General features: G+C 43.3%; 1 protein-coding gene across 3 annotated transcripts in view; it reads left to right on the top strand.

The window, feature by feature from the left end:
• The window catches only part of CENPF (centromere protein F), a 61,920-nt gene that overhangs the window by 39,811 nt on the left and 1,658 nt on the right, over window positions 1-20,451 (top strand). For all 3 annotated transcript variants that reach the window (XM_032862744.1, XM_032862745.1, XM_032862743.1), the window contains exons 13-19: window positions 58-2,898; window positions 4,176-4,328; window positions 6,718-6,894; window positions 7,229-7,390; window positions 9,766-9,928; window positions 15,505-15,978; window positions 17,617-17,795. In XM_032862744.1, coding sequence (XP_032718635.1) covers window positions 58-2,898; window positions 4,176-4,328; window positions 6,718-6,894; window positions 7,229-7,390; window positions 9,766-9,928; window positions 15,505-15,978; window positions 17,617-17,795 — 4,149 coding nt within the window. The remainder of the gene's footprint in view (window positions 1-57; window positions 2,899-4,175; window positions 4,329-6,717; window positions 6,895-7,228; window positions 7,391-9,765; window positions 9,929-15,504; window positions 15,979-17,616; window positions 17,796-20,451) is intronic.

The raw sequence follows: 20,451 nt of genomic DNA, 5'->3' as shown, positions 1-20,451 counted from the left end.
CTATTTTGATTCCTCTTGAAAAATAAAATGAGTTTTCATTGTGTATAACAACTACAGGCTCTTCGGGGTGGAAACAATAGCTGTGATGTAAAAGAATCAGAAGAATATACTTTGGAAACTCAAGAGAGAACACCAAAGCGTGACATTCATCAGATTTGTGAAGAAGGTGTTCAGCAGGACCTCAGTCGGGAGATGGAAAAAATAACCAAGACCAGTCCAGTCAGATTCACAGGAGAAGAATGGTCTAGGGAACAGTCTCCAGAAACCCCAGCAGAAGACAAAACCCAGGGCTATTTAGAATGCATTTCTCAATTGTCACTTTCTGGTCCTAATGCTCCGGTTCCTGTGGATTTTCTAGAGACTCAGGTCACCATTCAGAATCTTCAACTGCAGGTAAAAGAGTCATCAAATGAGAATTTGAGGTTACTTCACGTCATAGAGGAACGTGACAAAAAAGTTGAAAGTTTACTAAATGAAATAAAAGAGTTAGACTCAAAACTCGATTTACAGGAAGCACAAATAACCACCAAGACGGAAGCATGTGTAGAATTAGAAAAAATAGTTGGGAAACTCAAGAAAGAAAAATCAAACTTAAGGGAAAGATTGGAATCTTTTGCTTGTGACAACCAGGAATTACACCAGAGAAGAGAAAATTTGGAAGGCCTCAATTCTAATTTAGAAACAGGCACAGATAAAAGGTCACATGCAGTTATTGAAGAAAACATGGCTGAGGTGAACAACAACTGGAGAGAGCGATTTCTTGATGTGGAAAAGGAGCTAAAGAGGATCCAGTCTGAGAAAGGTAGCATCGAGCATCACGCCCTCTCTGTGGAAGCCGACTTAGAGACAGTTCAGACAGAGAAGCTATACTTAGAAAAAGACAATGAAAGTAAGCAGAAAGTTATAACCCGCCTTGAAGAAGAACTCTCTGTGGTCACCAATGAGAGAAACCAGCTTCATGGAGAGTTAGATACTTTGTCAAAAGAAAATAAAGAACTGGATCTAATGTCTGAAAAGATGAAGGAGAAAATACGTGAGCTCGAATCTCATCAAGATGAATGTCTCCATCACATTGACGTGGCTGAAGCTGAGCTAAAGGACAAAGCACAGCTCATTCAGACGTTGTCCTCCAATGTCACCGAGCTCTCGGAAGAGAACACTTGTCTCCAGGAGCAGCTGCAGAGTTTGGAAAAGGACTCACAGGCCCTGTCTTTGGTAAAAAGTGAGCTGGAAATTCAAATTGAGCAACTGAATAAAGAGAAAGAATCACTTGCAGGGGAATCTGAAAGCCTGCAGACCAGACTGCATGAATCAGAACATGAAAAGCTGACCATTGCCAAGGCCCTGGAGGATGCACTGATGGAGAAAGGTGAGGTTGCAGTGAGGCTGAGCTCAACGCAGGAGGAAGTGTACCAGCTAAGAAAAGGCATTGAGAAGCTGAGGGTCCGCATTGAGGCTGATGACAAAAAGCAGCTCCATGTCCTAGAAAAACTGAGAGCGAGTGAGTGTAAGAATGATTCGCTTCAAGATAAAGTGGAGAACCTTGAAAGAGAACTGCAGATGTCAGAGGAAAACCAAGAGCTGGTGATTCTTGATGCTGAGAATTCCAAAGCAGAGGTAGAAGCCCTAAAAACACAAATGGAATTGATGACCAAAACCCTGAAAGATCTAGAACTAGACCTTGGCACAGTCAAGTTCGAAAAAGAAAATCTGATAAAACAACTACAAGAAAAACAAGGTCAAGTGTCTGAATTAGACACATTACTCTCTTCACTGAAAAGTCGGTTAGAAGAAGAGGAGAAAGAAAAAACAGAGATGAGAGAAGAATCCAAAGCTGCATTGGAGATGCTCCAAACACAATTGAAAGAGCTAAATGAGGAAGTAATAGCCTTGTGTCATGACCACGAAATCCAGAAGGTCGAAGAACAGAGTATGGACCTCTCGGGGCAGAAAATACATCAGCTGAGGAATAGCATTGAAAAGCTGAAAGTCCGCCTAGAAGCTGATGAAAAGGAGCAGCTCCAGGTCTTAGGAAAACTGAAGGAAAGTGAGCATCATGCCAACTTGCTTAAGGATAGAGTTGAGAACCTTGAAAGAGAACTAGAGATATCAGGGAAAAACCAAGAGCGCATGATTCTTGAGGCTGAGAATTCCAAAGCAGAGGTGGGGACTCTAAAAGCAAAAATAGAGGAGATGGCCCAAAACCTGAGAAATCTGGAATTAGATCTTGTTCATATCAGGTCAGAAAAAGAAAATGTGATAGAAGAATTACAGAAGGAGCAAGGACGGGTATCCGAATTGGAAATATTAAAGTCTTCCTTTGAAAATCTATTGCAAGAAAAAGAGCAAGAAAAGGTACAAATGAGAGAAGACTCTAAAATTGCCATGGAGATGCTTCAAACACAAGTAAAGGAGCTAAATCAGAAAGCGGAAGCGTTGTGTCATGACCAAGATGCCTGGAAGGCCCAAGCACAGAATCTGCACAGTCAAGTAGATGCTCTTGAACTCGAGAAGGCTCAGTTGCTGCAAGACCTTGACGAGGTCAAGAATAACTACCTCAATGTGCAGTCTTCTGCGAATGGCCTCCTTCAACAAGTAGAAGACGGCAAACATAAGCTAGAGAAGAAGGAGGAAGAAATCAGCCTACTGAAAAATCAAATTCAAGACCGAGAGCAACTCACCTCCAAACTGGCCCAGGTAGAGGGAGAACAGCAGCTTTGGAAGAAGCAAAAAGGGGAGCTGGAAAATCTGCTGGTGGAATTGGAGCAGAAGAGCCAAGTGCTGCAAGCCAAAAATGACACTTTGCAGGACACCTTAGAAGCACTGCAGAGATCTCACAAGGATCTGGAGAAAGAGCTTGAATTGACAAAAATGGAAAACGTGTCCTTTGTTGAAAAAGTAAGTGGCTTAAACTGTCTACATTTGAATATGTAGTCACGAGGGAGGGAAACCACTGTGTGGATTAGATTTCCTTCTGGGCCATGTTTGCAGCATCGGACCAGACTCTGTAAAGGTTTTAAGTTCGTGGGGCCTTGAACTTTGGGGACAGGGAGCTGGCTGGAGCAGCTGTGACGTTTCGCTTTGGCACACATTTACATGGGACTCTTCTATGGGTTAGCCCAGGTTTTCAGTGTGGCAGCTGGACGCGGGAGAAGCTTTGGGTTAGGCCCAGTTCCGGGTTCTAATTATAGTTCTCTTTTTTATAGTACATTAGTGTCGTAGCTTCCCAATACCTGGCTGGGAACTTTTGCCAAGGAGTCTGTAACAGTTACTAGTGAGGATCAGGAGGGACCCCATGGCCCCTGCCCTGCATTTTTGCCTTTAGGAGAAGGTGCTATTAAAGGTGCCCATATAACGGTAACCAGCAGAAGTCTCATGCGTCCCAGGGTAGGTCTTGGGGATACTGTGCTTTCAGCCCCTCTTACGCGTTCTCTTTGTGCAACCTCCTGTTTTGTCAGCCTGTGGTTAAAGAGGAAAATCTGCCATTGAGGGCCTCGATTAGTAATGAGAAATTAAGTTTTTGCCCTCTAGGCTTCCATACTGATCTAGAAAAGTGCTTCAAATTCAGTTTTTACTAGGCAAATATTAAAAGAAGAAAGGAGTCTCCAGAAAATGGGATCAATCATAACCCTACAATATTTTCCAGGAATTTCAAGTTTTGCCACAGTTTGCAAGAGACGGTAGTTATGATAGAGATCATTTGGCAAATTCTGCCATCCTCTTTCAATGTCAAGGGCAAATGCCAATGATGAGGCTTTAACTGGTTTTAACTAATCCTAGGCATATTTCTTGAAGATTAGTATGGCATCAGAGGATTAGTAGAGATCCCAGAACTGATAAAAATATAAGATGCTACCTCATACAATGGTCTCTACTATTTTTGTTTAATACAAATTAATACCTTTATGAAGGATTTTAAGACTTAGTAATATTATCTTTCTTTGTCATTGCTTTCCTTATTTCTGTCTTTTATTAAATCTTGGCTGAGAAGAAAAGGTAAGCTTGCCAGGAGGTTTTGAGGATAGTAGCTGAGTGGATTTGTAAAGGGACGATTAGCCCGGTTCCATTTTATTTCTAAAGGTGAAAGGAAATGTTACGAGTGTGTTGTACCAGAGTGACTCATTTGTGCAAAAATGACAACCCCAAACAGTTCCTAACGAAAGATGAAATTCCAGGTAAATACGATGACTGGGAAGGAAACTGAGCTGCAGAGGGAAATGCACAAGATGGTGCAGGAAACCACAGAGCTGAAAGAAGAATTTACCAGGGAGAGAAATAGGCTAACTGAGGAATTAAATATAATGTCGGAGGACATAAAGAGCAGCAAGGTAAGTCTCTCTGTGATGTGCTTGTGACGCTCTGAGAAGGCAGTGTGCACCCTCTCCCTCTTTGTTTTTGTAAGACCTAGAATGTACCAGACTTTTTTTTTTTAAGCTTTTGAAAAAAATAGCCCCACACTTAGGTCATGATGAGACCTGCATTCATCTTCACCCTCCAGCCCTGTCAGGAGCCCCGAAAGAGCCCCAAGCAGCTTTGGCAAAATATTCCAATATTTTTAACCGAAGGCGAGCCGGGTTCTATGTTAACTCACATCAGAAATAGATTTCCTGCAGCTTTCAACAGACTTATCGTCTCTTCTAGCCTGCCTCAGATGAGAAGCCAGAATGTTGCCAGAGACAGATGCCCTGATCTTGCTAAGAATGGCAAAGTCACGGGAAGTCACAGGGAAACGTAAAGCTGGAACAGTCTTTGGATGTTATTTTAGGGCAGGGTTCCTGGGGCAGATCTGTAGCATCTGGGCTGCCACTCCTCACTGCTATTTGCAGAGCAGACGTTGCTGATTCATGCCCTCTCCTCTTCCTGAATCTCTTCATGCTGAGTCCCCATGGAGCAGCTACCGTGCACACAGAGCTGGCAGGTGCAATGAAACCTGTTTGCCAAACCTGGTTAAACGGTGAGCACTCGCATATCCGTGCTCATGCACGTTCACCCCCAGGAAATACTTAGCAAAGGGTAATGAGACCGTTGGGATTGTGACCCTGAACAATCCCAAAAAGTTGACATGCTGTTGGTAAGAGCCTGCGTAAGGAGTTGGGGAAATTGGTCCTTTAAATGTGGTATTTAATCTAATGAAAATTGAAAAGGTTTGGCATCTCAGCACTTGACTCATGGAATTTTCCGGCAGTGCTGCATGGAAGGAGTTTGTACGAATGATATTTGAGTACGGCACCTGCTGGAATTTCCTTTGGTACTGAGCAGCTTGGAAGTACCCCAACTTGAATCTGGCTTACAGGCTCTTCTAGAAGGCAAAGCGAGGTGTTTAGGCTCAGTCCGTAGTGCTGGGCTGTGGTTTCTGCACTCAGAGAGCTTATAGTCTAGACACACAATACATCACAACATAGGAGCTATAGGAGAGAATCTTAATCTCTCAAGTGCCATAAATGAATCAACATGATTCTTTATGGCAAACTTATTGGGAAGTGGGGTGTGTGGGGTAGAGACCAACATAATTTAGTAGGGAGGTCAGAGAACGTAACCTGCAGGATGTGGAGTCAGCTCTGCGAGGAATAGCGCAGAGGAAGGAAGTATCTAGGTCTAGAGAAAAATCTTAGTTTTTTGTTTTTTTTTTTTTATCCTAAGAAAGTAAAAGGAAGCCATTATGAGAGAGAAAATGATATGAAAAAAGACTGGATAAGGAAGGTCATGGCAATGAATTAGAATAAAATCTAAAGGGATGGCAAATACGTGAGGCTAGAGTTTAAAGGGGAAGGTTTAAGGTGGCTAGTTCGGAATATAGGTAGTATTTACAAATTGGGGGAATGGTAGAAAATACTGTTGGAGAAGAGAAGGCAGTTTGGTGCAGAGACCCCAGCCTGTGAGATAAGATGGAGGAAGAGGAGCCAGCAGAGAGAATGAGAAGGCATGAGGAGGTAAGCCAGGAGTGGAGGCTGTCTCAGGGAGGGAGGAGTGGTCAGCAGCACCACATACTACCCAGAGCTTGGACCGGGTAAAGAGTATTCCTTGGGTTTGCAATGTGGAGGCTGCTGAGGCCATGGAAAATGATCTGAGGAGAAGGTGGGCTATAACCAGGCTGGAGGGCTTGAGTCAGCAGAGAGGAGCAAGTGGACACCATGTGTATAGACACACGCATAGGAGCGGTCATTTGGGATCAGGCACGGAGAACACAGGGGCCTCTGGAGCTGGAGTCTTGCCTGTCTCACACAGTGTAGGGAGAGAGGGGCAAAAGAGGTGAGGGCATTTGGAAGGAAATTGTCACCATGACAGAACATAGAATCAAGCCTGGTCAAGGAAAAAAATGTAAGTTTGGAGGGGCTTCAATGACAGTGGGGGTGGTAGGGGCGCTGTTGATGACATCATGGAATTACTGCAATGCAAGCCCTTCAGTAAGTGAGCCTTAAAGCCTAGGAGGTTATAGTCCGGACTGGTTCAGCTCAAGTTGGGTTCTCGGAGAGTCTGTGGTCCCAGTGGATGTACATTGGGGGTGGTTGGGCTGGAACAGAAGAAATTGTCATTGGAGGTGACGTCACAGTTTCAAGTGAGTCCATCATTAAGGGTTGTAGCACTATTCTATACAAATTTTGTCTTCTCTGTAAATTCTTTTTTTCTTTTTCTCTTTTCAGTACTTAGTATTTCCTAAAACTATATATCCGGGTTCTTAATTATTTTCGCTTTTTTTTTTTTAACTTTTCCCATTAGGGTCAATTGAAGGAGCTCATGCTAGAAAATAGTGAATTAAAGAAGAGTTTAGATTGCATACACAAGGACCAGATGGAAAAGGAAGAGAAAGTACGAGAAGAAATAGCTGAGTATCAGCTACAGCTGCAGGAAGCCGAAAAGAAACACCAGGCTCTGCTTCTGGATACAAACAAACAGGTAAAAACGTGGGGACTGTTTCCTGGAGGAGCCGCAGAGTGGTGTGTTGACCACGGTAATGAGGCATTTTTTGCAAGGTCATGTTCTACAGTATTGTGTCATACAGTCTTCTGTCTCATCACATTACCTGCACTGTCTTCCCTGGTTACCTCACAGGTCTTACTTTACAATGTGAGCTTTTAAAATATATTTACTTCCATTTTGGAATAGGTTAATAGCAGGATCCCAAGGACTATTTGAAATGGTCCTTGGGACAGCAGTTTTCTTTAGTTTGTTTTCCTTGAAATTTTTTTTAGCTGAGCCTCCTGACTAAAGTAACATTTTTCCTTCTTAGTACGAAATGGAAGTCCAGACATACCGAGAGAAACTGTCTTCTCAGGAAGAATGTCTCAGCTCGCAGAAGGCCGAGGTAGATCTCTTAAAGTCCAGCAAAGAAGAACTCAATAATTCTTTGAAAGCTACCACTCAGATTTTAGAAGAATTGAAGAAAACCCAGGTATGTTCCTTTTTTATTACTTCATGACTTAGAATGATTTGTACAGGTAATGGTGGTTTCCATCACATGGAATTAATGTTTTCATTTTAATTGTTACGACATTTTTCTTGGTAGTCAAAAACAAGCACATCAGTTCTCTGCTGAGTTATTATTTAAAAATCAGCAGATGATCTGCGGTCTCACAGCTTGAATAAACTTTATGCATTGCTCAGTGAATCCTCTCAAATTAGAGGATGGTAAAAGACTTTTTCTCAAGATGGATATGAAGAGCCAGATGATAGCAGAGTAGGGCAGGCCTCTCCAGCTGTAGACAATAATTTTGTGGATAATTCCGAAATCTTGCTTGATTGGTCTCCAAGTTCACTGCCGTCACCAAGCCCACTTTTTCTGTGGCTTGTGTGGAGATCAAGGTGCACCAGAGCACTTGGTCATGCACACCTACATGTATACTCACCTCTTGTCTCCACGCAAGGATCATAAAACTTTCTCCTTTCCAAAAAAGAAAGAGATGAACTGTACTCTTGGGATTGTTTAGTTATAGGTGGTGTTACAGTAATTCTACGTCTTAGAGGTGTTTTGATTCCTACCGATATTTTTCATAAGATGAATATCATCCAAGATGTATAAAAATGAACCTGGAAGATAAATACCTATAAAGGTCTTTACTTAAAGGTGATTTAAATTGCAAAAATTATGATGTCATATATTCAATACAATGAAACAGAAAAATGGGGCAAACTTCTTAAGTCTGTAGCTCTTAAATAATTCTCAAGTTGAAGGAAATATACCAATAAAATACAAACTAAGAAAAGTCAAGATAACATTCATGGTCACTAATGTTCTGCTACTACAAAATGAAATGTTAGGTTTCATAACAGAATGAAGAGTTTCAGCCTACTTTTTTATTTACTCACTTTCTGCCTTTAAAAAACTCTGAGGTAAAATTGGTATATAGTGATATTTTAGTTTCAGGTGTGCTTTCTGCTTGTCTAATCTTTGACAGTTCTGTTGTGGGGAATGTCTGTATCTTACACATACTGTGTGCAAAATGGCTCATTGTTGAGCCCATTCAGATTGCGTAATTTTAATGAGGTCCAGTTAATAAGCACTGTTGAAATGGAATTAAATGGATCTCTAATCCAATTAATGTTGGACTCAGAAATAAAAATCCTGAAAAATGCAGATTTACTGCAACACTGCTAATATTATTCCAAAATGAAATAGTGTACAAAGAATGAAATCTACTTGCAGTGTGAATGGGATGCCCAGTTCTTTATTTTTTCCCTTAAATTTAAATAGTTCATTTTGCCTTTGTTCATGATCTCTTAACGGCAAACTCTCGGAGCTAGTTTGTTTTAGAAGCCTGCATTTTTTTAATATCACATAATACAAGGCATATGCCATAGATCACTTAATATCCCAGCAAGGTATGGGGCAATACTTCATTATCAAATCCATATTTCTGCAACAAAATGTATGATTATGCTTACAAGGTGGGATATATAAAGATTATATATAAATATCTCTGTATCTGTTCAGGTCAGGTTTTTCCTCTAAATCATTGTTTGAGCTTTCTGGAATCTGCAGATGTGGTTAAGGAATCCTGAGTTTGTACTCCTGAGAAGTGTATTATTCTATCATTCTCCTACCATTCTATTCACTTTCTATTTGAGCAACTGTAGAACTTAAGTTTGTATCATGAACCATAAAATTATTTGGCCTTCACTTGGTGTCACCAACACAAATGCCATCTTGGGTATTGAAATTGTACAAAGGCACAGACTACAAATAGAAACACAGTTCTATCATCGAGAATTTTTTTTTTTTTTAAGATTTTTTTATTTGAGAGAGAGAGAGAGAGTGAGTGAGCACATAGAGGGAAGGGGCAGAGGGAGAGGTGACGGAGAATCTCCAGCAGACTCTGCTTTGAGTGGGGAGTTTAATGCAGGGCTCGATCTCATGACCCAGAGACCAGGACCTGGGCTGAAACCCAAGAGTCAGACACTCAACTGACTGCACCACTGGGCCCCCCAATCATTGAGAAGTTTTGACCCACCAAAAATATGCCCACGTATCTCCCACCTTAGCCCCCATGGTGTGATTCCCATTGGATGAACCCAGACATGGAGGGCTCCTTAATAGAACACTATCTTAGGAACCAAGATTTATGCTTGCTGCTACTCAGAAAGTGACAAAACTACAGTGTCTACTGGGGAGACCTAGGAAATTGAATAGAGAAGATGAATCATTTTTATTTTGAACATCATGATTCTTAAATTTACAATATATGATCCTTAATTATACCTCATGATTATTTTCTCATATACTCATAAAAAATAAATTCAAGGTTTTAAATTCAAGGTTTTGTTTCATAGGCGGACAATGTAAAATATGCAAATCAGTTGAAGAAGGAAAATGAACGTGCCCAGGGGAAAATAAAATTGTTGATCAAATCCTGTAAGCAGCTGGAAGAGGAAAAGGAGATGTTGCAGAAAGAGCTGTCTAAGCTTGAAGCTGCACAAGAGAAACAGAAGACAGGTAGGCATTAATTGGTCTCATCCATGAGCCAAAACCCTTTTCCGCTAGTGAAACCATACACTAACGGTATGTAGACACAGAGATGTTTTTAGTGCTGTGTGTTCTTTTTGTTTTGTTTTGTTTTTAGGTTTAGTTTTTTAGATTTATTTACTTTTTCTTAAGTTCCGTTAGCCAGCATATAGTAAGTACATCGTTGGTTTTTGAGGTAGTGTGATGATTCATTAGTTGCGTATAACACCCAGGGCTCATCACAACTAGTGCGGTTTTCCTTTACTGCGCGTTGATGTCCACTTTCCAGTTTCCAAATTTTCTGTGCAGCTTGGGGTCATAGGATTAGTAGGATTCAGAATGAAGTCTGCAGTTCGAAATAGAATTATTGTGTCTTCTGTTCTATAAAACATATGAAAAACTGGCAACACTTTTTGCAAATGAGCTGTTCCAAGAAGAGTTGTTCATGTGGATGTCCATTTACGAAGTCCCTATGTCAAAGGCAGATTGACATTCTGTGCTGGCATTGGTCATTTATCGATAGCCGATTCTGGCTGTCTTTGGCCCATCTTTGTGGGTCCACTAAATGGAAGGCTTAGGGACTGTGAAAAAGAAATCACAGCTATCCTCGTCACTTTTTTCCACTTACGTCTGCGGAGTAAAATGCTCTCACTGTGTGGAAAGATGGTGCCAAGCCTAGTATGAGGGGCTTTTCCTGGACCACAGCTTCACAGGGTGGGTCAGTGATCTTCCCTGCTGCGAAGAGTACCTGGAGTAAACTGTGGGTCCAGGGGGTTTTTCCAGTGGATTTGGTGCCAACCATGGCCAGCTACAAGTTGATCAGGACTCCTGGCTTCCTCTTCATGAGGTCCCCAAAATATCTTGAAGTTCCTTCACTTGACAGGAAGTGACATTCTTTACTTACCTGGTGAGGCTGCTGGAAACTCTGTAAGCAAGGTATCAGGCCAACATTTCCAAGGGGCTTTATGGCTCCACGTTTCATAAAGTAACCTTAGTTCCTTAACGCTCTTTGGTCATACCTGAGTCTATGCATGGCTCTCAAATAAGAAATTCCAGTCAAAGCTTTGGTAAAATAACTGATATTTTCAATGGTGCACTGTTACAAGGAGAACAGATTCTTATTGAACTTATGCAAATAACTATGACTGCCATGAAAGAAAGAACACTTACTGAGACCTTTCGAATTTTAGAAGGTTCGGGTAGAGAGAAAAGTTAAATGCTTCAATTTGTTTACAAATGAATACTTCATCACTTTTTTGTTAAGTCATAGATATCTTAAGAGAAAATTTCTCTTAATCCAGAAGAATAAACACTAGAGACCAGCAATGTTTCAAACAACAGTCACAACCCTATAATTGTCCTTTTATCTCATTTAGTCCCATGTTACTAACCCTTGTCTAGTTTGAATGCAACTTTTAGTTCTGGAAATTCTTACTCATTTTAGTTTTGATCTTAAAGATATTAAATGCCTGTTTTGTCCTAAAAGTCCTTTATATGAACTTCCTTGAAGATGAAACTTTTGCAAGACAGTAAGAACGACTGTAAATGACAACAACTCAGAATGGACATGGTTAAAGAGCTGATGAGATGAGAGTTTACAATATAGCTGGCAAGGAAATCAGGTTATTTCTGTGACCTATAACACTTCAGTAATTAAAATATCAAGTGAGGACCTTATTAAAACTTTAGGAATTGCATACAACCTCTAGAATAGTTACAGCATTTACCCAAGTGTAACCTAAGGTTTATCCTCTTTTTAGCAGTACTTCCTGAGTAACTTAGCATACCAAGATAAAGTCCTAATGAGTTAAAGGGACTTCATTTACAATTTAAATCTTGTGAAAACTTGTTAAAACCTTAGAAAGTTTTGACGCACATGCCTAAATAGGATTAGGAATGCTAAAGACCTTAAACTGGCAAAACCTAGAAACTGGTTTTTCTGGACAACTGTTTACATTTTTTTCTTAATAGCAAATCAATTAATTAATTTAAGAAAACTTTGTCTTTGTTTTTTTTTTTAAAGATTTTATTTATTTATTTGACAGAGAGAGAGATCACAAGTAGGCAGAGAGGCAGGCGGTGGTGGGGGTGGGGGGAAGCAGGCTCCCTGCTGAGCAGAGAGCCCAATGCGGGGGCTCCATCCCAGGACCCTGAGATCATGACCTGAACTGAAGGCAGACACTTAACCGACTGAGCCACCCAGGCGCCCCTGAAACTTTCTCTTTTTTGAACAAAGAGACTGCAGACTTATACCAGCGTACTTTAAAATCTGTTTATTTCTATCTTAGTCCGTCCTGACCACATCTAAAACTCTGTTACAAAGTCTTCCCTCCATAAACCTTCTACAGCTTTCCTTTGGTTTCTGATTTTGTACCAACCCATTTCTTTCCAAACACCCATCTCATTTAGCACAAAATTACCTTATTTTACCTTCAACAAAAATGCATTCCCACTCCTTATAACTTTCTTACATATCTTCTACTTTTCTACATACAGAGTCGTTTCCCTTATTTCCACCAGTCTTAGTTACAGTAAGCAGAATTTTGCACTCTTTAGAAACCTTAATCTCCAGTGAAGACTAAAGAGTAACCAGTTGTGAACTGTTGCACCAGAATTCTTTAGATGGCAAATTTGTGAATCAGTTAAGCACAAAACATGTTTACCGGCAGATTTAAAATATCCTTAGTTTCTTTGCAGTAAGAAGTCAAAAGCACCATCCTATGTCTAGTAATTAACGACTTAGCACTTTATCCTATTTGGAAAAGACCTAGATGTCCAATGAATTTAATTCCATTTATCAGGGGCACCTGGGTGGCTCAGTGGGTTAAAGCCTCTGCCTTCGGCTCAGGTCATGATCCCAGGCTCCTGGGATCAAGCCCCGCATCGGGCTTTCTGCTCAGCAGGGAAACTGCTTCCTCCTCTCTCTCTGCCTGCCTCTCCGCCTACTTGTGATCTCTGTCTGTCAAATGAATAAATAAAATCTTAAAAAAAAAAAAATTCCATTTATCATCCAAGCAAAATTTTTAAGTTTTAGTTTACCAAAGACTTTGAAAGCTATCTTAACAATCACCCAAGAAGACTTTGAGACAGTTATCTAGAGGGCAGGGAAAGGGATCCCAGGTCAGGAGCTCATCAGCTCCAGAGGAACAGATGCCATATTTTCCCGCCAACAAGGGGGAGAAGGCAGTCCATGTCAGGCCAGACAGGGAATTTCCCAGAAACAAAGGGAGTTTCAGCAGCTGCTTGGGAATATTCCTTAAAGTCCCTGTCCTGAAGGATGCCTGGGATCATGACCCGAGTGGAAGGCAGATGCTTAACCGACTGAGCCACCCAGACGTGCCCCCCACAAACGTAAGGATGAGAGCTCCTGTTATTTTACATCCTCTTTCTGTCTGGATCAGTTTTCCTGTGGGCTGTCTGAGCTGCTAACTCAGATTCTCCCCACACATGCCACTTAGAGGCAACAGGAGCACCGTGTTCCTGCAGCTCAGCTTTAAGCCCCGGGTCCGAGGAGGACTGTAGTCCCCATGCTTCTTGACTGGCTCATCCTTGTCCAGAGCTCATCCCTGTTGCTGCTGCCGATGCCCCCGGGCAGGGCCTCCCCTGATAAGCTTTGCTTCCTCACAGCCTTTGGGCTCATCTACTTGCGTTAGAAATATCCGACTTTGGTCCTTCCTATTAGCACAAAAATCGGACCCGAGGGGGCAGAGTTTGGGCTACCTGAAGCCAAGAATCGATATACGGGAATTGGGCAGGGTGTCCGGGAGTCCCGACCATGATTGTGTAAATGACCTGGACAGTGGGTAGGTCTCAGGGCAGCCCCGGAGGGCCTGTCGACCCCGAAGGTGGCCCATTCCGGTTCACATAATGGGCTTAGTTTTCCAGGAGACGTTTTGACCCCCTAGTCTCCTGAGAATCCCTTCTCAAAATTTTCGAGCATACAGTCCAAGACCGTAGGTTTTGAAGAGCTTCCACCCATGATGGCCAGGGGCTCTCTTGTCCACCCTGTGTGTTCCCCTCTGTGTTGCTGGCGTGAAGACAGACAAAGGGTGGGTGTCCCTCCAGAGGAGAGACCAGTCAGATGCCCACCTGTCTGCCCTCCCAGAGGATACCTGGGTGCCTCTTAGCCAAAGTGAGTCCATATAAACCCTGGACTGGTGCCCGAAGGGCTCGCCGTAGACCCTATGAGGTCACCATAGAAACCGGTTAGGGCCCACTCGGACTACGTAGGCTTCTAGGGACACTAAGGGTGCCCCCCGTGCAGCCACAGACTCAGTCCGCCCGACAAGCCAGGGCAAACAGCACATTCACTCCTGCATTCATTCCCCATGTTCTTACTGTTCCTCCCACCCCCACCCAGCCCCCACTGCCACCCCCCTGGAGGCCCTGATCTGTGGAATTCCCTTCCTTTTGGAAATTCCTTCCTGTCCCCACTTTCCGGGCATTCCTGACCTGAGGGACCCTGTGCCCTGGGGAGGGCCTACCTGTGAGACTTCTAAGAGGTCTCTAGGAGGTGGTCAGTCTCCCCTTCTACCCTGACGAGTGGGCCTGACCGACCGGAATCCGAGGTGAGGACCAGGTTGTCACCTGCCAGGTCGCCTTTGAGTCCTGCAGGAACAGCGGGGCGTGGCCGGCCTGAGGCCACCGGGCGGGAGGGAGACTGCCGGAAATGAGGCCGCGCGCCTTCTCCTTTACGACCTCGCTCGCTCACTGCTGTACCGATGCCGCAAATCGGTGGCAATAATGGGCCGGCGTGGTCGGGTTTCTGGGGCAGGGAACCACGTGTTAGGGAACATGGTCCTGGGAAGAGCCAAGTGGCCTACGGAGACCTTGGAGGATGGGAGGTTTGCTTAACACTGATGGGCTCAGAGGAGACCGTTCTCTAAAGGTCTGAGCCCAGAGCACTAGCAGGGAGGGGAATTTATACCCTTCTGCTTCCGTATCCTTGGTAGTTTTAGTGCACGCAGGGAACAAGGTAAGGAAGAAGAACCCAGAAGGGCTTCGAAACAGGGACTGGAATTGCCTTGCTGGTTTGGTCGGCCAGTTTAGACCACAGTTTTCCCCTTATCACCTCCTTTGAAGCATCTCTCAAGCACTTGTCCACCAGATCCTCTTAAAAATGGTTTTCAGAGCTGTTTTCTACTTGTCTTGTCACTAGCCCTCTTCCGTTTCCCAAAGCTATTCCAACAGACTTCCTATTCTTTACCAACTTTTATTTTTTACTCACATATGCTGAAAAGAATGGACAGGGGAGATTGAGGATGTGATCGATTAATTCATCTCCTATGAACTGCAAGGAAGTTTTGATGGGGTGGCTGGGATACGAGTTTGAGATTTTGATGGACTTTATTTAAGCTATCTTAATGAAAGTCATTTAACCTACTAGAATACGTACTTGATATGATCCCTCCCAAACAAGAGTTGTTTGATCTATAAGAACACACATAGATATTCTTCCCCCACTTCTCTTAAGCGAAAATCTAAGATCAAATCTAAGGTTATCTGCTTTATCATTCTATAGTTAGAGAAATGTCAAGTGGTCTACAGTGTGTCCCTGTTTTTGACAGGTACTGCTGTGGATTCTAACGTAGAGGAATTAGTGGCAGAAATCAAAGAACTGAAAGAAACTCTTGAAGAGAAAAACAAGGAGGCCGACGAGTACCTGGACAAGTACTGTTCCCTGCTCATCAGCCACGAGAAGTTAGAGAAAGCCAAAGAGATGTTGGAGACACAAGTTGCTCGTCTGAGTTCACGGTCTAAACTTAATCTCCAGAATTCTCCTTTGCTAAATTCTGTTGTTTCAGAAGACTCTCCAGCCCCTTCTGCTACTGAAAAGAAGTTGTCATCCAGCCAAAATAAAACTTCAGGCAAAAGACAAAGGTCCACTGGGATTCGGGAAGATGGAGGAGGCACAGCGCCTTCTACCCCAGAGACATTTTCTAAAAAGAGTAGGAAAGCAGTCAAAAGTGGTATTCACCCCACAGAGGACACCAGAGACACTGAGTTTGAGCCAGAGGGACTTCCAGAAGTTGTAAAGAAAGGTAAGCATAATTTAAAAGCAAAATTGTGTGTGTTCTTTTGAAATTCCCTGTAAAAGTCCACATATGAAAAAGAAGCATTTATGTTTTAGATTATTGTGCAACAGAACTAAATGACCTTCAGAAACAATAGTCCGCCTTTAAACTGGTAAGGTATGTTTTTCTTTCTGCATGAGAAAAGGACTAGGACCTAATTACTCATGTTTACAACACAAAACGTGCTAGTAGATTTCAAAAATGCTTATTCAAAACCTGTTCGGACTTTGATGTTTCTGGGCTGAAAATCCCCAAATCGAGGACCCTCTTCAAGCTTTTCCACCTTTAATCTATGTCTCACCCAGGTTGGAGGTGAGCTGGGGGATGGGAGACACTTACCTTTTTTGTTTTTTTAATTTAAACCTAGTGATCGATCCTTCAAGTGTGACCCAGGGACCCTGGCCAGTCTAGGAATGGTTTATTACTGGTCTGTGTCCAAAAAAAAAAAAAAAAAAAAGACATGTTCAGAAATCAAGAGTAAGAGTTGGGACATTTTCATAGCAATTTGACCTGGTAACAACATGCAAAACACATTTTGAGTTTTCTCTTGGTTCATTCTTGTTATACAGAGATTATCATTCCATAGCTGGTTGGAATCCACCCCCACCCCCAACCCCTGTAGCTCAAAGGAATATCAGCACTGATTCTTTGCCATAGGTAATTTGAAGAGCACTGTTCTGAGTAATTTTGGCCCTTAGGAAATCTGGCCCCAAAGCCGTTAGCTATCTCTTTCTCATTACTGCATTTTATTTATAATTAAAGGGTTAAAGGCAAAAACAAATGCTGCTTTAGTTAGCCATCAGCGTGGCTCTGGAGGGTGTGTGACATTCCGACCGTTAGCGTCACTGGGGTTGACTTTCTTCTCTTACGCACCTCCGGTCATGTCTGCTCCCACTGTGGAGGGAGACCTTGTGAGTGGACAGTGAGATCCCTCTTTTTTTTTTTTTTAAGGTTTTTTATTTATCTGACAGATCACAACTAGGCAGAGAGGCAGGCAGAGAGAGAGAAGGGGAAGCAGGCTCCCTGCTGAGCAGAGAGCCCGACACGGGGCTCGATCCCAGCACCCTGGGATCCTGACCTGAGCTGAAGGCAGAGGCTTTAACCCACTGAGCCACCCAGGCACCCTGAGATCCCTCCTTTACAGGGTGAGCTCTCTCCTCCCACCTGGGTAGCAGGGGCTGTTACCATTTTACCTTTTCTCATTTTAAACAAGAGCTGACTTTTTTTTTCTCCGCATTTCTATTTGATCCTCCCTTTTTCTCTCCAATCCCAAATTTTATGGGAAGTCTTGCTGGTATGTTCTCCAGATCTTAGAAAAATGAAGAGTTAAGACATCTGATTAGAAAAAGAAGAAGCGGGAAAAAAATTTTCTGTTTAATGTTATTTTCCCCTTTTCTATTGTGTTTTCTTGTGTGTCTGGTAGGACAAGTCCCACTAGCTACTTGTTTGATTTGGCAACTGTGAAATCAATCCCTTGTCCGCTGGGGCTGGCAGTGTTTCTGGAGTTACTCTTCTATCAGTGAGAACTTCACCTGATGTCTGTTGTTTCCACTGTGGATTCAATCGGACCTAGCCATGTTGACAGCCAACATTTTTTGCCCTTAGGGTTTGCTGATATCCCAACAGGAAAGACAAGCCCGTATGTCCTGCGGAGAACCACCATGCCGACTCGGACCAGCCCCCGCCTCGCTGCGCAGAAGTTAGCACCATCCCCTCTGAGCCTCAACAAAGAAAATCAGGCTGAGACCTCCCAGCCAACAGCTGGTGGCAGCAGATCACAGAAGGTAACTCCTAGGAACCTGGATCTGCCGTCCTAAATCCAGGAAATTATAGTGTTGTCAGGCCAGGGTTTGACACTGACTTGGAAGCTCTTAAAAGTCTGACCTTCTCTACGCAGTGTAAGTAAGCAAGTCCTGAGGACATAGTGAGCAGACCCGAGGATAAACATTCCATTATCCTGCAGCTATGGTCTCCTCCTTGATCCAGCAGCCCACTTAGAGTTTCATGGAAAATGCTCAGTGAGGAGAAATTGTAGATCAGACATCAAAGTGTGTCTAAGCCCGTGTTAAGCAGGACACGGAAGGAATCGAAGAGGTCATCTTTCTTTTGACCACAGGCATTGCTCATTGCTTGTTTCACACTTTTTCCTCTAACCCATTGGACCCCCAGCTGCCAATTTTTTCCCCCTTTTTTACTCCTTTACTTTACAAAAAGCAAATATTTCATTAGACATCTAAAGAAAGGAGCTCTCCTTCCGAGCTGCACTATGAGGACTGTGGGGCTCCTGACTACGCTTCCGGTTTCCCTGTGTCTTCGTGTCTCATACAGTGTTGGGCATCCAGCTGCTTACTTGTTGACTGCCTGGAGCTGCTGGTGTCCTCACGTGATTACAGTAGTAGATGTTTAAAGGTACGTTAGGAAATCCTCTCATGAAATCGCCCCATGGGTCATTTTTCTCCCCTCTTTTCTGAGGACCCGTTGGAAAGGCAGTTTCCATGTGCTGTTCAGACTTACTATCCAGGAACAAGAGCTTTGCACACTAGGGGGCCTGCTTTCCACATGGCTGCGGAGCCCGCTGAGTGCAGTCGTAACCATGGTTTCCTGCAGGTTTGTGTTCAGTGTGGCGGCACCTGGCTGCCCTGGGCACCAGCGCTGAGGAATCGCGAGGCAGTCTTGTGTGCTCGTGCAAGGGAATGGGGCCTGGTTCCTCTTGACAGGGGGCCACAGGAGACTTCCCGGTTAGATGCAAACTCTTCAAAACCCAACCCTAATGGTCATTCAGCATTTTCTGAGGCACTTATAAAATGCTTGCCTCATCAGTTAAGCAAATTTCATCATTCAGGTTGAAAAATAGAGAGCCGAGGCATCTTTTCCAAAGGCAGTTGCTTAGAAATAGGATGTTGAGCCCTTGCCTGACGTTCCTGGCTGAGGTCTGAGAGAGACATTCCCTAGGTCATTTAGCGGGACCTTTAGTGACATCTGTCGGGTTCAAGGGGGGGGGGAGATGTGAAGTAGGTGAGGGTCAGTCTCCGGGATATCTCTGGGATGGATAAGCCCAGGAGCTCCTCTTTTGTTGGGGACACGTGAGTCATGACTGTAGACTTGATCTGAACCTGGGGATGGCGGTCAGTGCCCCAGGGGACCCGACACTAAATTACAGAGGATGATGGTGATGCCGTCATCGCAGTGTCGGTCAGTGGTCTAGTGGGGCCTTGTGTTTCTTACTGTGAATGAGGTTCATTTTTACTGAGCCCTCCGTGTGCTTGTCCTCTGGCTGCTGTGGTTGCAGATGGAGTTTATAAGACAGGGTAGGGACCCGGCGCCGGGCTTGATCTGTCAGGACTCCGGGACCATGACCTGAGCCGGAGGCAGACACTTAATCAACTGAGCCACTCAGACGCCCCTACACTTAATAGTTTAAATACTTTGTGAATTGTACCTCATCTACCTACAGGGACAAGTCTGAAGCCAATTGACTAACATGAGGATCAAAATCACAGTTTAAACTGATCGCAGACTACAATAATTTCCTCAGTTCACGATCAGAGAAATTGAGTCTAGAGGGAAAGCCAACGGGTGGGCTTTGGCTATTTAATTGGGATTAAGAAAGAGTTTTACTGGCTCAGATATTCTTTTCGCAATGTGAGTGATCTCTCTCTCTCTTTCTCTTTTCAATGGTGAACCTGAAGATCTGACTTTCCTACATCCGATGGGTTCAAGGGAAAGTGCCTGTCTTTTGTATCATTTTCTACTTAAAAAAAGTATCAGTGAAACTCTGTTTTTTTCCTTTAACTTTCCATGGACGGTAATTTTCCATTAAGTCCTGATCCTTCAAGGCTGATCCTTTTAAGTGTCCTGCACACAATCCGAGTTAGAGGCAAGCTTTCCAGGGATTTGATCTGTTGGCCAGATTCACTATGTTTTCTGTAATGAAAAGTATTTAGCTGCCTTTTAAAAACCACATACTTCCTATGGAAAGAATATAAATGGGGAAATAGTTTCCATTCTTTTTTCTTACTGCTTCAGGAGGAGGTCACTGGAATCTGTTGCTCTCCGTCACATAGCTCCTTCTCCTTATAGGGACGGAACACGGGTCCCCCCTTGTTCTTTACCTTTTAAAGATCTTCCTGCTTGAATCCTCTACTCTTGCCTTTAACTGTGGCTAAATGAAGATTTTCTATCCTTCATCTGTCTTGTTCCCCTCTCTCTTTCCCGACCCCATATCTTCTATTATGACTGTGTAGACTCTACTAGCTACCTTGCCCTCTTGACTGCTCCTTAAAGTCTCATATTTTCTTTTCTTTCCTTCCTTTCTTCCTCCTTTCCTTCCTTCCAAGATTTTATTTATCAGACAGAGAGAGAGCACAAGCAGTGTGAGGAGAAGAGGGAGAAGCAGGCTCCCTGCTGAGCAAGGAGCTTGATGCAGAACTCAATCCTAGG

The sequence above is a fragment of the Lontra canadensis genome, unplaced genomic scaffold, assembly GCF_010015895.1.
Source record: "Lontra canadensis isolate GAN:19392208 unplaced genomic scaffold, GSC_riverotter_1.0 scaffold24, whole genome shotgun sequence".
Lineage (NCBI taxonomy): Eukaryota > Metazoa > Chordata > Mammalia > Carnivora > Mustelidae > Lontra > Lontra canadensis.
The sequence above is the reverse complement of the archived record's forward strand: the minus strand, read 5'-3'. Positions and strand labels throughout refer to the sequence as shown.